The sequence below is a fragment of the Hoplias malabaricus genome, chromosome 17 (assembly GCF_029633855.1).
Source record: "Hoplias malabaricus isolate fHopMal1 chromosome 17, fHopMal1.hap1, whole genome shotgun sequence".
Lineage (NCBI taxonomy): Eukaryota > Metazoa > Chordata > Actinopteri > Characiformes > Erythrinidae > Hoplias > Hoplias malabaricus.
In genome coordinates, this window is record NC_089816.1 from 36,782,906 (window position 1) to 36,795,490 (window position 12,585).

Genomic DNA, 12,585 nt, shown 5'->3' on the forward strand with positions numbered 1-12,585 from the left:
TATTTGCCTAATTTCTCCAGCAAATCACCACATTAAACACCACACCACTTTGCTGGAACTGGCCAAGCTGGGATTGGTCCTGATGGGATTGGTCCATGATATTTATTGTCAGGCTTCAATTGGTCATGATGGAATTGAGCTCTGCCCTGACTTCCTCAGATGATTCCTCACATTTCTCCACGCTGTGCTTATCACTGAAAATTGCGAGGGCAGGGTTTCTGCAGCAGTTGGTGGAAACATAAAATAAAGTGCTGCATTTAAATAGTTAACGAGGAGGTGAAGAAACAGACATTCAGATGCAAGGAGTTAACTTACATGAGCTTGTCTGGTTGGACCATGGTGCTTAAAATAATGCATTAAATTCAATATATGTTTTTATAAAATTCATGGAAGATAACAGTAAACTCCAAAGATTTTTGCGATGAACTTTTAGTGAACAGTGAATTTTTCTAGTTGTCCGTCTGTTTCTGAAGCCCTTTTCCCCTGAGACTACACGCTAACCCAGTAATGTTTCTAAATGGGAAACTATGAATCAAAAAGTCAGCTGTAAGTTTCAGTTTTAACAATATATATATATATATATATTTATTTTCTTTAATAAAATAGAAAAATATAAAACACACACACACAGAGGTTTTTCAGGATAACCCATGCCATCCTCGCAGATATTTAGCACAGTCTCTCCACAATTTGAAAGAGACCATTTTGGCAGTTTGCCATCCTCTGTGTGAACTTAGTCCACACCACTTCACTGTTAACAAACAGCTCTGCAGAATTACAGCGTAGTTCACAAACATTTCAAATGGAAGCAATAATAAACACATTCTGCAAAAATAATCAGCGCTGACGTTTACTGACCTTTCTTTTCAAAGGAAATGATGTCTGTAACAATCGACTACAAACACTGAAATTAGGGTTAGAGCTTTTCTTACTTTAGTAAAAGCACCAGTCACATACTCAAAATTAATGCTGAGCATAAGTTAATCTTATTGCTTATGCTCCTTTGGAAAGAGTGCTATGTAAATTACTGACACTGAACTGACCTTTGATCAAATGTGCAAGTGATAAATCAAAACGCCACCTGCTTTTGAGAGTATTTTGATGTGTGTGTTGTAGTTCACACTCGAGTCTGTCTTAGATCACAAACAGAACAATTATCGGAAACGTTCAGAAGGAGCTGCTGTTGGTTAAAAGTTACTGTTCTATCATCAAAATACCAAACTCACTTGTGCAGTAATTTATATAAAAACTGAATATTGTTTGTACTGCAGTTTACACAATGCCTAACTTTTCTGGAAATGTTTTTTTTTTTTTTTCTGTGTGTCTTGAGTCCATTGAGCTAGATTTTTGTGTGAAAGATAAAATTTGGCTCATGTTTAAAAGGGGTGCCTTTGGGAGCACTATATAAAACATTTGTAAAATACTCCTATATTAAAAAAATATGTAATATTTTATAATATATATAATATAATATTATAATATTTATAATAGTTACTGTATCGATATTGTTATTGTATTCAATTTTCCTTCTTGCTGCAGAACCCCTAAATCCTCCTGAGAATTGTCCCTCAGGGATTTCCTCAGACGCTCGCCTCTGCAACAGGAAATGTAAAGCTTCAGTGGAAGTCTGAACACACATTCTCATAAATGGGATACAAAGAATTCTCCTGCTCATTACGCAGCTTCCGAGCACGAAGAACATCTCGAACACACTGGTGCAGGAAAGTGTACTGACTCTGGAACACACACAAGTAAAGAATTAAAGGAAATGCGAAGAGGTGGACGTGCCAGTTTCATCTACTCACCCAGTCTCTCTCTCTCTCTCTCTCTCTCTCTCTCTCTCTCTCTCTCTCTCTCACACACACAAACCTGTAGAAAACTTCTCACACTCACCCAGTCACTTTCTTTCTCTCTCTCTCTCTCTCTCACACACACACACACACACACACACACACCTTTAGACAGCTTCTCACACTCACCCAGTCACTTACAAACACACACACACACACCCTCAAACCTGTAGACAACTTCACACTCACCCAGTCACTTTCTTTTTCTCTCTCTCTCTCTCTCTCTCTCTCTCTCTCTCTCTCTCTCTCTCTCTCACACACACACACACACACCAGTAACCAGTGCAGCACATTAATAGCCAGAAATATGAGTGTTGAAGGAGATTTCACCTCTGTCTGAACCATGTGAGAACGATGGAGCCGCTGGTCAAACACAGTTCCATAAATGTCCACCATGTCTTTAGTGTCCAGCTGCTGAAGAACCCGGTCCAGCCCAATAAAGGTTCCAGTGCGGCCCACTCCAGCACTGAAGATCAGAACACACAGTAAACAGTGCTTTAGAGAGTTATAACAGTGTTAAAGACTTGAGAGAGAAATACTGAAAAAGAGGGAAACAGCTCCAGTAGAATCTCATTTGTGTGTGTGTGTATAAGGTCTTTGTCTAAAGAAGTAATGACAGCTATATTAAGTGTTAAATTAATTACATAAATACATGGAACATGACACAAATGTACTGCATGCCCTATGTTTCCCATAATGCGCCAATGACATTTCAAAAGGTTTAGCAGCTAAAGCTTGTTTGAGACAGAACATTTTAGTATTCGTACAAAGAAGGGACATCTGTAAATACTTAAATGAGGTCAATCAGGCCAGAGACAAGAGAGCTAACAGCTGTATGTTTTATTTATAGCCACTTTACTGTATAACCTCCCAAAAGTAAAGCAAGCAATCAAATAGCCCACAGAAAATAAGGGTAAGACAATTAACACCCAAAAGAACAGACAGTAATTTCTCAAACATTTAGTTCTATGTGCAATGTCATGTTAATTTAGGGACTTCTGAAAGTAAGTAATTGCTTTGTAATTATTGTATCCACAAGTTTGGCGAGATTTGCAGTTTTTAAAAACTGTTTCAATTTAGATTTGTATTAGATTTGAAGGTATTAATTTCTTTAGTTTTTATTCTTCATGTTTTTATCCTTGGCCGAGTAATGCCTACCTTAGTGTTATTACTTAAAATATCACTTACAATATTTAGTGTATAACAGGCATGTTACTGGATGCACGTAGAACCTTAGCATTCAGAATTTCCCACAGTGCCCCTCGAAATTCAATAGTCTAAATAGGAACCTGGTCTTTACCCTAAGTGTGATGAAGTACTTCTGTTATACAGTTCTAATAAATGCTGTAAAATATTTATTAATTTGTTTCACTTGTTTCTTTCTGCTCACACCTTTAAACACAGTCTGAACACAGTCTGAGGCTCATCAGTGGATCATCTTTTTCAACAATGTGTGTAAAAATGCAGAAATGATCAATTATTACTTCAGTTTATTAACTTCTGAGTGTTCTGTTACTTTGACGAGTGAAAAAGAAAGAAGTGAAAACACTGATATCTCACGTTCAAAGCTGGAAATCCATCACATTCCACCTGGTTCTCTTGTGTATTATTTAGTAATTAAAAGACTTTTTTATCATTCTGAAGTAGAACCACAGATCATTAATCTGTTACTTTTAAATTCAGGGCAGTTACCTGCTTTATGTTTTAAGATGTAATGTAATCTACTAAAGTGTGATTAAAAAAAAAGGGAAAATTTGTTTTTCTTTAAAGTCTAAATTCCACAAAATCATTCTTTAATTAAAGACCACCCTAATTAAATCATTCAGATCCGTCTGACCTGCAGTGGATGATGGTGGGTCCGGAGCCAGGGCTTCTATTGACATAATCCCGTACAGTTCTCACAAACTGGATCAGAGACTGTGTGGTCTCCGGAACGCCGTGATCTGGCCAAACGGTGTAGTGAAACTGACGCACAGTTCTGGAGAAATTCAGCTGCTCTTCCTGCGGCCCCATTGCATCCCCCGTGCACAAACACACACACACACACACACACAAAAACACATATAAACATGCCATTTCTGCTTCTGTGTTTTTACCTTTTTGTTCTCATTATTTCACTGTAATTTTCATATAAAAATTTTCAGAAGGATCTTAAAAGCATCTGTGTCACTCAAATTTTCACTTAAATTATCACTTAATAGTCACTTAAAGGATGTCTAAATTTCCGTATTAAATTTTACATTTTGAAATGTATGTTGGAACCTTTCATAAGTTATTCATTTTACAACTGTATTTTATAACTGAACAATTTTATGATTGTTCATTGTAATTATTAACACTCACGCTGCAGATTTTAAATTCCCTGATGGTCCACTCTGGAAGAACAGACTCAGAAAGCATTTGAACAATTAGATCCCCATAATACAGAGGGTCCTGATCAAATGGCCAGTAGTGGTCACATTTCACCTGCAACACACACACACACACACACACAGGTAAAAATAACGTAGTGGTGTGGAAGGAGGATCTCTAAGTAATATTCCCCTTTTCCTTACCCTGCCTTTCTCCACACACTGTGTTACCATGACCACATTTCGTACATTCTGCTCCCACGCCATCTTCCAGAAATCATCCTTTGTCCCAGGCAATGGCCCTTGGGTGGCAATGTATTCTCGCCGGTAATTATTCCCCTGAAAGGCAGTTTAGCACAGAAAAACACATGATCAACAATGATCAAAGAATCAAAGGCTTAGTTCATGGATCCCCATGTGCCCAGGTCTAGCAAAGCTAACTTGGAACCCTTCTGCAAGTTTCCACCAAAATAAATTGGTGTGCACACCTAAAATAATAGGAAAAAAGACAGGATACTGCTCCGTCTGTGTGTGTTTTCTGTGGCTGTGTTGAATGTGACGTGATGAGAGTTGGCCATCAGATCACTCTTAGTTCAGTGACCCAACTGGACTTCCTGTTGGACACCCTGCTCGCTCATGAGTATATTGCTAAATGTATAATAACTGTAATGTCACCAACAAACATAAAGATAGGATTTCTGTAACAGGAGATGGTCATGAGAGAGCCAGGTGTCCAACAGTGTGTCCAACAGTGTGTCAGGTGCTGAAATTACTTTATGACTATATGCACATCAGTGGTTAATTGAAGAAAACATGGTGGAACTTTCTGCAAGTGAACTCCACTGACCAACTCTCCTGAGCCCTGGATCCTCCTCCCAGTGGAGTACCACTGTCTGCTACAAAAACAAAAAACTCAGACTGGTGATTGAATCTGATGGACTTTAAATTGACAGGGTACCACAGCTCTATTCTGACTTTGTCTGCACAAGATCCACTGCAGTCTTACTGGAATGTAGCTTGCATTGATGTAATCTGAGCAGGGGTCATCATCCACAAATGACAGTTTCACCCGAGTGGAGTCATCTGAAATATAATGACACAGAGATAGAACATGAAGACTCTGGATCACTTAGTGCTACTCCCTCACACTGTCCACGCTATAAAGCACTGATCTCTGTATGCATCAGATTCTTACATGGCAGGATATTGTTGTAGCGATTTTTCCCACGATTCTCTGGCAGCAACGCTGCATCCTGTGGCTGGTTACGGCCAACATCCTTCAGATCCTGCAAATGGAAAACCATGAAATTTGTCAGTAGTGAATACGGTCAGTAGTGAATGAGGTCAGTGGCGTATAGGGTTAGTATTGACTACAGTCAGAGGTGAATACGAGCAGCCATGAATAGCTCAGCAGTGAGTAAGATCAGTAGTGAATACAGTCAGTAGTTAGCATGGTCAGTAGGGAATACGATCAATAGTGAGCTTGGTCAGTAGTGAATACGATCAGTAGTGAGTTTAGTCAGTAGTGAATACAGTTAGTAGTGAGCGTGGTCAGTCGTGAATAGTGTCAGTAGTGAGTACTGTCAGTAGTGAACACAATCAGTAGTGAGCATGGTCAGTAGTGAATACAGTTAGTAGTGAGCGTGGTCAGTAGTGAATAGTGTCAGTAGTGTGTACTGTCAGTAATGAATGCATGGAGATGCGGATTTTGGGAGTAACCTCATACTCCTGGGAGAGGAGGTAGTTGGAGTCGGCCTGAAGTTTGGAGAGATGAGCCTCGAATTGCAGGAGTCTGATGGGGCTGCAGATATAAAAAGGTTAAAAGTTCAGAATGTGAGGCTCTGAGTGATTGTGGAAATGGTTTTGACACAGCAGCATTTACCTGGAGATCCGCCGTGTCCTGAAAACAGAACATAAATATTTCTCTATTATTAATAATATTAATAATATTAATTTATATTATTAATATTTAACAAAGCCCATGAGAAATATCCTCACCCCCTGACGGTGGAGTGCAGGCCTGTGTGGTTGGGTCTCTCTCTCCTCACGCTCATCCGCACAATGGGCTCCTGCACACTGACCAAACACACAACACACCTCAAAAACACACACAACACAATCTCACCTGGGAAAACACACCCTCACCTGGGCAAACACAGAACACACCCTCGCCTGGGAAAACCCACAACACACCCTCACCTGGGAAAACACACAACACACCCTCACCTGGGAAAACACACAACACACCCTCACTTGGGAAAACCCACAACACACCCTCACCTGGGAAAACACACAACACACCCTCACCTGGGAAAACCCACAACAAACCCTCACCTGGGAAAACACACAACACATCCTCACGTGGGAAAACACACCCTCACCTGGGAAAACACACCCTCAACTGGGCAAATATACAACACAATCTCACCTGGGAAATAACACCCTCACCTGGGAAAACACACAACACACCCTCACTTGGGAAAACACACAACACACCCTCAACTGGGCAAATATACAACACAATCTCACCTGGGAAATAACACCCTCGCCTGGGAAAACACAGGCTGGATGTGTTGTGTGTTTTCACAGGTGAGGGTGTGTTGTCCCAGGTGAGGATGTGTTGTGTGTTTTCCCAGGTGAGGGGGTGTTGTGGGTTTTCCCAGGTGAAGTTGTGTTGTGGGTTTTCCCAGGTGAAGTTGTGTTGTGTGTTTTCCCAGGTGAGGGTGTGTTGTGTGTTTGCCCAGGTGAGGGTGTGTGGTGTGCTTTCCCAGGTGAGGGTGTGTTGTGTGTTTTCCCAGGTGAGGGTCTGTTTTCCCAGGTGATGATGTGTTGTGTGTTTTCCCAGGTGAGGGTGTGTTGTGTGTTTGCCCAGGTGAGGGTGTGTTTTCCCAGGTGAGGATGTGTTGTGTGTTTTCCCAGGTGAGGGTGTGTTGTGTGTTTTCCCAGGTGAGGGGGTGTTGTGGGTTTTCCCAGGTGAAGTTGTGTTGTGGGTTTTCCCAGGTGAAGTTGTGTTGTGGGTTTTCCCAGGTGAGGGTGTGTTGTGTGTTTTCCCAGGTGAGGGTGTGTTGTGTGTTTTCCCAGGTGAGGGTGTGTTTTCCCAGGTGAGGATGTGTTGTGTGTTTTCCCAGGTGAGGTTGTGTTGTGTGTTTGCCCAGTTGAGGGCACAACACACAACACACCCTCACCTGGGAAAACACACAACACCCCCTCACCTGGGAAAACACACAACACACCCTCACCTGGGTAAACACACAACACACCCTCACCTGGGAAAACACACAACACATCCTCACCTGGGAAAACACACCCTCACCTGGGAAAACCCACAACACACCCTCACCTGGGAAAACACACAACACATCCTCACCTGGGAAAACACACCCTCACCTGGGCAAACACACAACACAACCTCACCTGGGAAAACACAGAACACATCCTCACCTGGGAAAACACACCCTCACCTGGGCTAACACACAACACACCCTCACCTGGGAAAACACACAACACATCCTCATGTGGGAAAACACACCCTCACCTGGGCAAACACACAACACACCCTCACCTGGGAAAACACACAACACATCCTCACCTGGGAAAACACACCCTCACTTGGGAAAACCCACAACACACCCTCACCTGGGACAACACACAACACACCCTCACCTGGGAAAACACATCCTCACCTGGGAAAACACACCCTCAACTGGGCAAATATACAACACAATCTCACCTGGGAAATAACACCCTCACCTGGGAAAACACACCCTCACTTGGGTAAACACACAACACACCCTCGCCTGGGAAAACACACCCTCAACTGGGCAAACACACAGCACACCCTCACCTGGGAAAACACACAACACATCCTCACCTGGGAAAACACACCCTCACCTGGGCAAACACACAACACAACCTCACCTGGGAAAACACAGAACACATCCTCACCTGGGAAAACACACCCTCACCTGGGCTAACACACAACACACCCTCACCTGGGAAAACACACAACACATCCTCATGTGGGAAAACACACCCTCACCTGGGCAAACACACAACACACCCTCACCTGGGAAAACACACAACACACCCTCACCTGGGAAAACACACAACACACCCTCACCTGGGAAAACCCACAACAAACCCTCACCTGGGATAACACACAACACATCCTCACCTGGGAAAACACACACTCACCTGGGTAAACACACAACACACCCTCAAAAAAACACACCCTCACCTGGGCAAACACACAACACACCCTCACCTGGGAAAGCACACCACACACCCTCACCTGGGCAAACACACAACACACCCTCACCTGGGAAAACACACAACACAACTTCACTTGGGAAATCCCACAACACAACTTCACCTGGGAAAACCCACAACACCCCCTCACCTGGGAAAACACACAACACACCCTCACCTGGGAAAACACACAACACACCCTCACCTGGGAAAACACACAACACACCCTCACTTGGGAAAACACACAACACAACCTCACCTGGGAAAACCCACAACACCCCCTCACCTGGGAAAACACACCCTAGGTCTAGGTAATGACAAGGAAGGCAGTTGCGTGTGGTTGCGTTCACAAACACAGCTCCTCTGGGTAAATTTTGGAACATTTCTGGATTACAGCGCAGGTGTGAAATGGGCTTTAGACAAATGGGGTGAAGAGTTTTTTAGAGAAAAGGTTATAAAAGGGTTTGTGCGTCTTCAGCATCTGCAGTGCCTGCAGTTTCTGCCTTTGCATTATCTTCAGTGCATGTGTCTACAGCATCTACAGTGCCTGAGTCTGCAGCATTTGCAGTGCCTGCGTCTGTGAATGCGTCTGAAGTGTTTTCACTGGAAGGTAACGGTACTCACACTTTATGAGTTTTCAGTCTGCAGACCAACAGCACACTGACGCCCACCACAGAGACAATGAGGAACAGTCCTGCACTCACACCCTCAATGACGCCCCCTAGAGGATCTGCACAAACACAGCATATCAGACTCACAGCACCCATTCACACAAAACGACTGTGTCATTTTGTGTGTTTGTGTGTGTGTGTGTAAATACCTGAGTGTATATATATATATATATATGTGTGTGTGTGTGTGTGTGTGAGTACCTGTGAAAATATGTGTGTTTGTGATTGTGTGCGTATTTGTGTGTGTGATAGAGAGTGAGTGGGTTTATGTGTGATAGAGTGAGTTCGTGATTGTGTGTTTGTGACAGAGAGAGAGAGAGAGCGTGTGTGTGTGTGATAGAGGGGAAGCGACTCTAAGTACCCGTGAGTGTGGTTAAAGGCAGTGACAGGTATGTGTCAGTGAAGAGAGGCGAAAATTCATCATCATCAAAAAGCTGTGTAAATGCCCGAACACTCAACCTGAGAGAGAGAGAGAGAGAGAGAGAGAGAGAGAGAGAGAGAGAGAGAGATCTTAAAAATGGTCTTTAAGAGTCCTGCGTTGCCGGGTAGTCTGTATATGTCACAAAGTGCAGGGTGGTCTTAAAGAGTCTTGCAGTGCTGGGTAGTCTATATGTGTAATGAAGTATGGGGTGGTCTTTAAGAGTCTCGCAGGTTTGACTGGTCTGTAAATATCCTGCAGTGTGGGGTGGTCCTACTGTGATGAGTAGTATTGCTGATGATGAGTGAGCTGTAAGTGAGGTGTGTGAAGGAACACCTGTATGACATTCTGGGTTTCAGGGGTCCATCACAGAACGGGGGCTGGTCTCTGAATGTGTCTGTGGTGGGATGGTGGTCACATTTTCCCCCGAGGATGCCCATGCCTGAGCCCAGACTGATGTTAAATCCCTGGATGGTGCTTTCTTGACTATCAGTGCAGCCACTGGGGAAAAAGCTGGTCTGATAAACCTTCACAGAGTTGTTGCTTCTGTAGTCCCAGTATGAGGGCAATGGGTGGCGCTGTTCTGGCTGAAGATCTTCACTGTCTACAAAAAAACGTACCCAGGAGAATAGGCAAATCAGTGCAATCAGCAAAGGTCAGCAAGTCTGTAAATACATTTCTGACTGGCTCTAGTACGAATCTTTCATCAAGAAGAGGAGAAGCGCAGTGTGAGAAACGTTATCACCCAAATGTCATTGCCCTGAACTCACCACTGAGGGCAATCCACATTACAACTGGATTCCAATCTTACACATCTAGGAGTCACAGTATAAACAATCCACATTGTAGATTCATACTGCCTTAAACCTATGGAATCAGTGCTCCTGCCAGCAGGATAAACTCAGCACATTTTTGTTCTAGAAACTACGCTGGGGTCTGTTGGGGCTGTGGACACTCTGATAGGGACAGGAAGAGGCTAAATAAACTGGTCAGAAGGGCTGGCTCAGTCTTAGACTGTCCTCTGGACTCCGTAGAGGAGGTGGGGGAGAGGAGAATGTTAGCAAAACTGACATCAATGGTGGATAACCCCTCTCAACCCCTATATGCAGAAGTGAGTATTACGCAGTGATGTTCAAGTTCACGTAATGAATATAAATATTACACACAGATAATATGTACAGCCAGATAATAACAGATAATATGGTAATATGAATATTACACATTATTGTTGTGTTATTTGTAAAAAGGAAATCTGAGTGGGATCAGTGCATATGAGAGTTATATATGAGTCATATGACAGATATGAAAGACATGTACAGCATTGTTGCTAAATAACTAAAATATCAAAATCCAAATGATTCATTTGGTCTCACTGATGTGGTGGGGGCTAATGAACCTTTGACAGTGGGGGGGGGGGGGTTCTCAATTGTGTTTGACACCTTTCTCATAAATAGTCAATATGTGAGCCACAGGTTTAGAAAAATACAGTGTCACATCAGATTCATGGAAATATAGAAGAAAAACAAATTACAAAATTAGAAAGCACCTTTGATCTTGCACTGACTGATCTTACAGCTGATTAATGAGAAGTGATTGAGTTGATTCTGTTCGAATCGTATCCAATGTTAAAGGTGATGTGTGTGAAGCATTCTGACCTTCAGACTCCGCCACAATGATAGTGAAGAACTTGACAGCCCCATTAGCATCACTGAACCAGCTGCAGTTAAAGTGGAAGTGTATGGAGGATGGGGTGACTTGGATGGTGCTGATCCGGACAGAGGGTGGAGGGAGTGGGGGCCCTGCAAAAAAAAAACAAAAAACAAAACGGCTCTCTGTCAGAAAATCAACTACCCTGGATATCAATTAAATCATTACTTTTTTTAAAATAATAAACAACCGAATGATTTTTATTAAAATGTGTCTTAATAATGTAATTAAAAATCCATGTGTGGTCCCTTAACTCTAGCAATACTTTAAGTTAAATAATTGAAGATGTACCACTCTCTCTGTTTCAACAATCTACTCATGATAAGAACATAACCCACCACCCTATGACCATGATTCTGTTATGGCATGGTTATGAATGGTATGTGAGCAGTTATGCCATGGTTATAGCATTTTTATGACATGTTTACAGCTGGTTTATGGTGTATTTGTTTTGTGGAAATGGTGCGTTGGAGTCTGCAGTGTGGTTCTAGTAAAAGTTTCTTCAGGCACTTACGATCAATCATGGTGAGAGCAGTGTCCTCCACAGCCTCACTGGTCATAGCATTGGAGATGACTCTGACAGAGATGCTGTAGTGGCGGTGTGGCTCCAGCTGGGTGATGTGGTACAGTGTGGTGTTTCGTGCTGTTCTCTGAGAGTACACCAGCCCCGTAGAGTCCTGCCGCCAACATTCCACTGTATACGAGTCAAAATCAGCCTCCGGGGGGTTCCATGAGCATGAGATTGCAGTGGAGCTCTGAGGCCGGCAATGCAGACTCTGGACCCTCTCAGGCTCTGACAGAAGCAGGAAACAGATGGTGTATATGTGTGTAGATGATGTATTTGACTGGTAGAGATGATGGGGTCAATTGGCTGCTGATGAGTAAGTGATTTAAAGGTACTTATCAAGGCAAAACAAGTCCACAGAAACAATCAGAAATCATGGGTTTAAGAACAAGAAGCACAAGACCCTATGCTATGCTTGTGCAAGGAAAAACAGATATATAACAGAAATTTTACTGGCCAAGGCATAGCTGAGGGTCATGAAAAAGACCTGAGAATCAAAGGAGTCAGAAAACAAAGAAAAAAAGAAAAAGAAAGGAACAAATGGTCAGGAAAAATAGAGACAAAACAGGATAAGAAAAAGCCCAGGACACAGCAGTGTGAGCATATTATGAACAGAGCTTAAAATTGGCTGTTGTAAATAACAGAAAATCATTCTCAATGAGGTCTGTATTTCTTCATTTTAGATCCAGCCAGACTTAAGTCTGAGACTCGGACTTGAGCCGCATTTAAGTCGCTGAAACAGTGACTTCAGACTCGACTTGAAACTTGCCTTCAA

General features: G+C 42.7%; 1 protein-coding gene across 1 annotated transcript in view; it reads right to left on the reverse strand.

Annotated features, from left to right (window-relative positions):
* Positions 1-636: 636 nt before the first annotated feature.
* LOC136673344 (receptor-type tyrosine-protein phosphatase beta-like) overlaps positions 637-12,585 on the reverse strand; it is a 58,030-nt gene continuing 46,081 nt past the window's right edge. The window contains exons 16-30 of the mRNA XM_066648741.1: positions 11,760-12,038; positions 11,194-11,337; positions 9,875-10,142; positions 9,482-9,579; positions 9,074-9,179; positions 6,200-6,277; positions 6,084-6,101; positions 5,921-6,002; positions 5,397-5,487; positions 5,208-5,284; positions 4,406-4,540; positions 4,194-4,316; positions 3,688-3,851; positions 2,181-2,316; positions 637-1,736 (exon numbers count right to left, since the gene is read on the reverse strand). Of these exons, the coding sequence (XP_066504838.1) occupies positions 1,617-1,736; positions 2,181-2,316; positions 3,688-3,851; positions 4,194-4,316; positions 4,406-4,540; positions 5,208-5,284; positions 5,397-5,487; positions 5,921-6,002; positions 6,084-6,101; positions 6,200-6,277; positions 9,074-9,179; positions 9,482-9,579; positions 9,875-10,142; positions 11,194-11,337; positions 11,760-12,038 (1,919 nt within the window). The 3' untranslated portion in view covers positions 637-1,616. The remainder of the gene's footprint in view (positions 1,737-2,180; positions 2,317-3,687; positions 3,852-4,193; positions 4,317-4,405; positions 4,541-5,207; positions 5,285-5,396; positions 5,488-5,920; positions 6,003-6,083; positions 6,102-6,199; positions 6,278-9,073; positions 9,180-9,481; positions 9,580-9,874; positions 10,143-11,193; positions 11,338-11,759; positions 12,039-12,585) is intronic.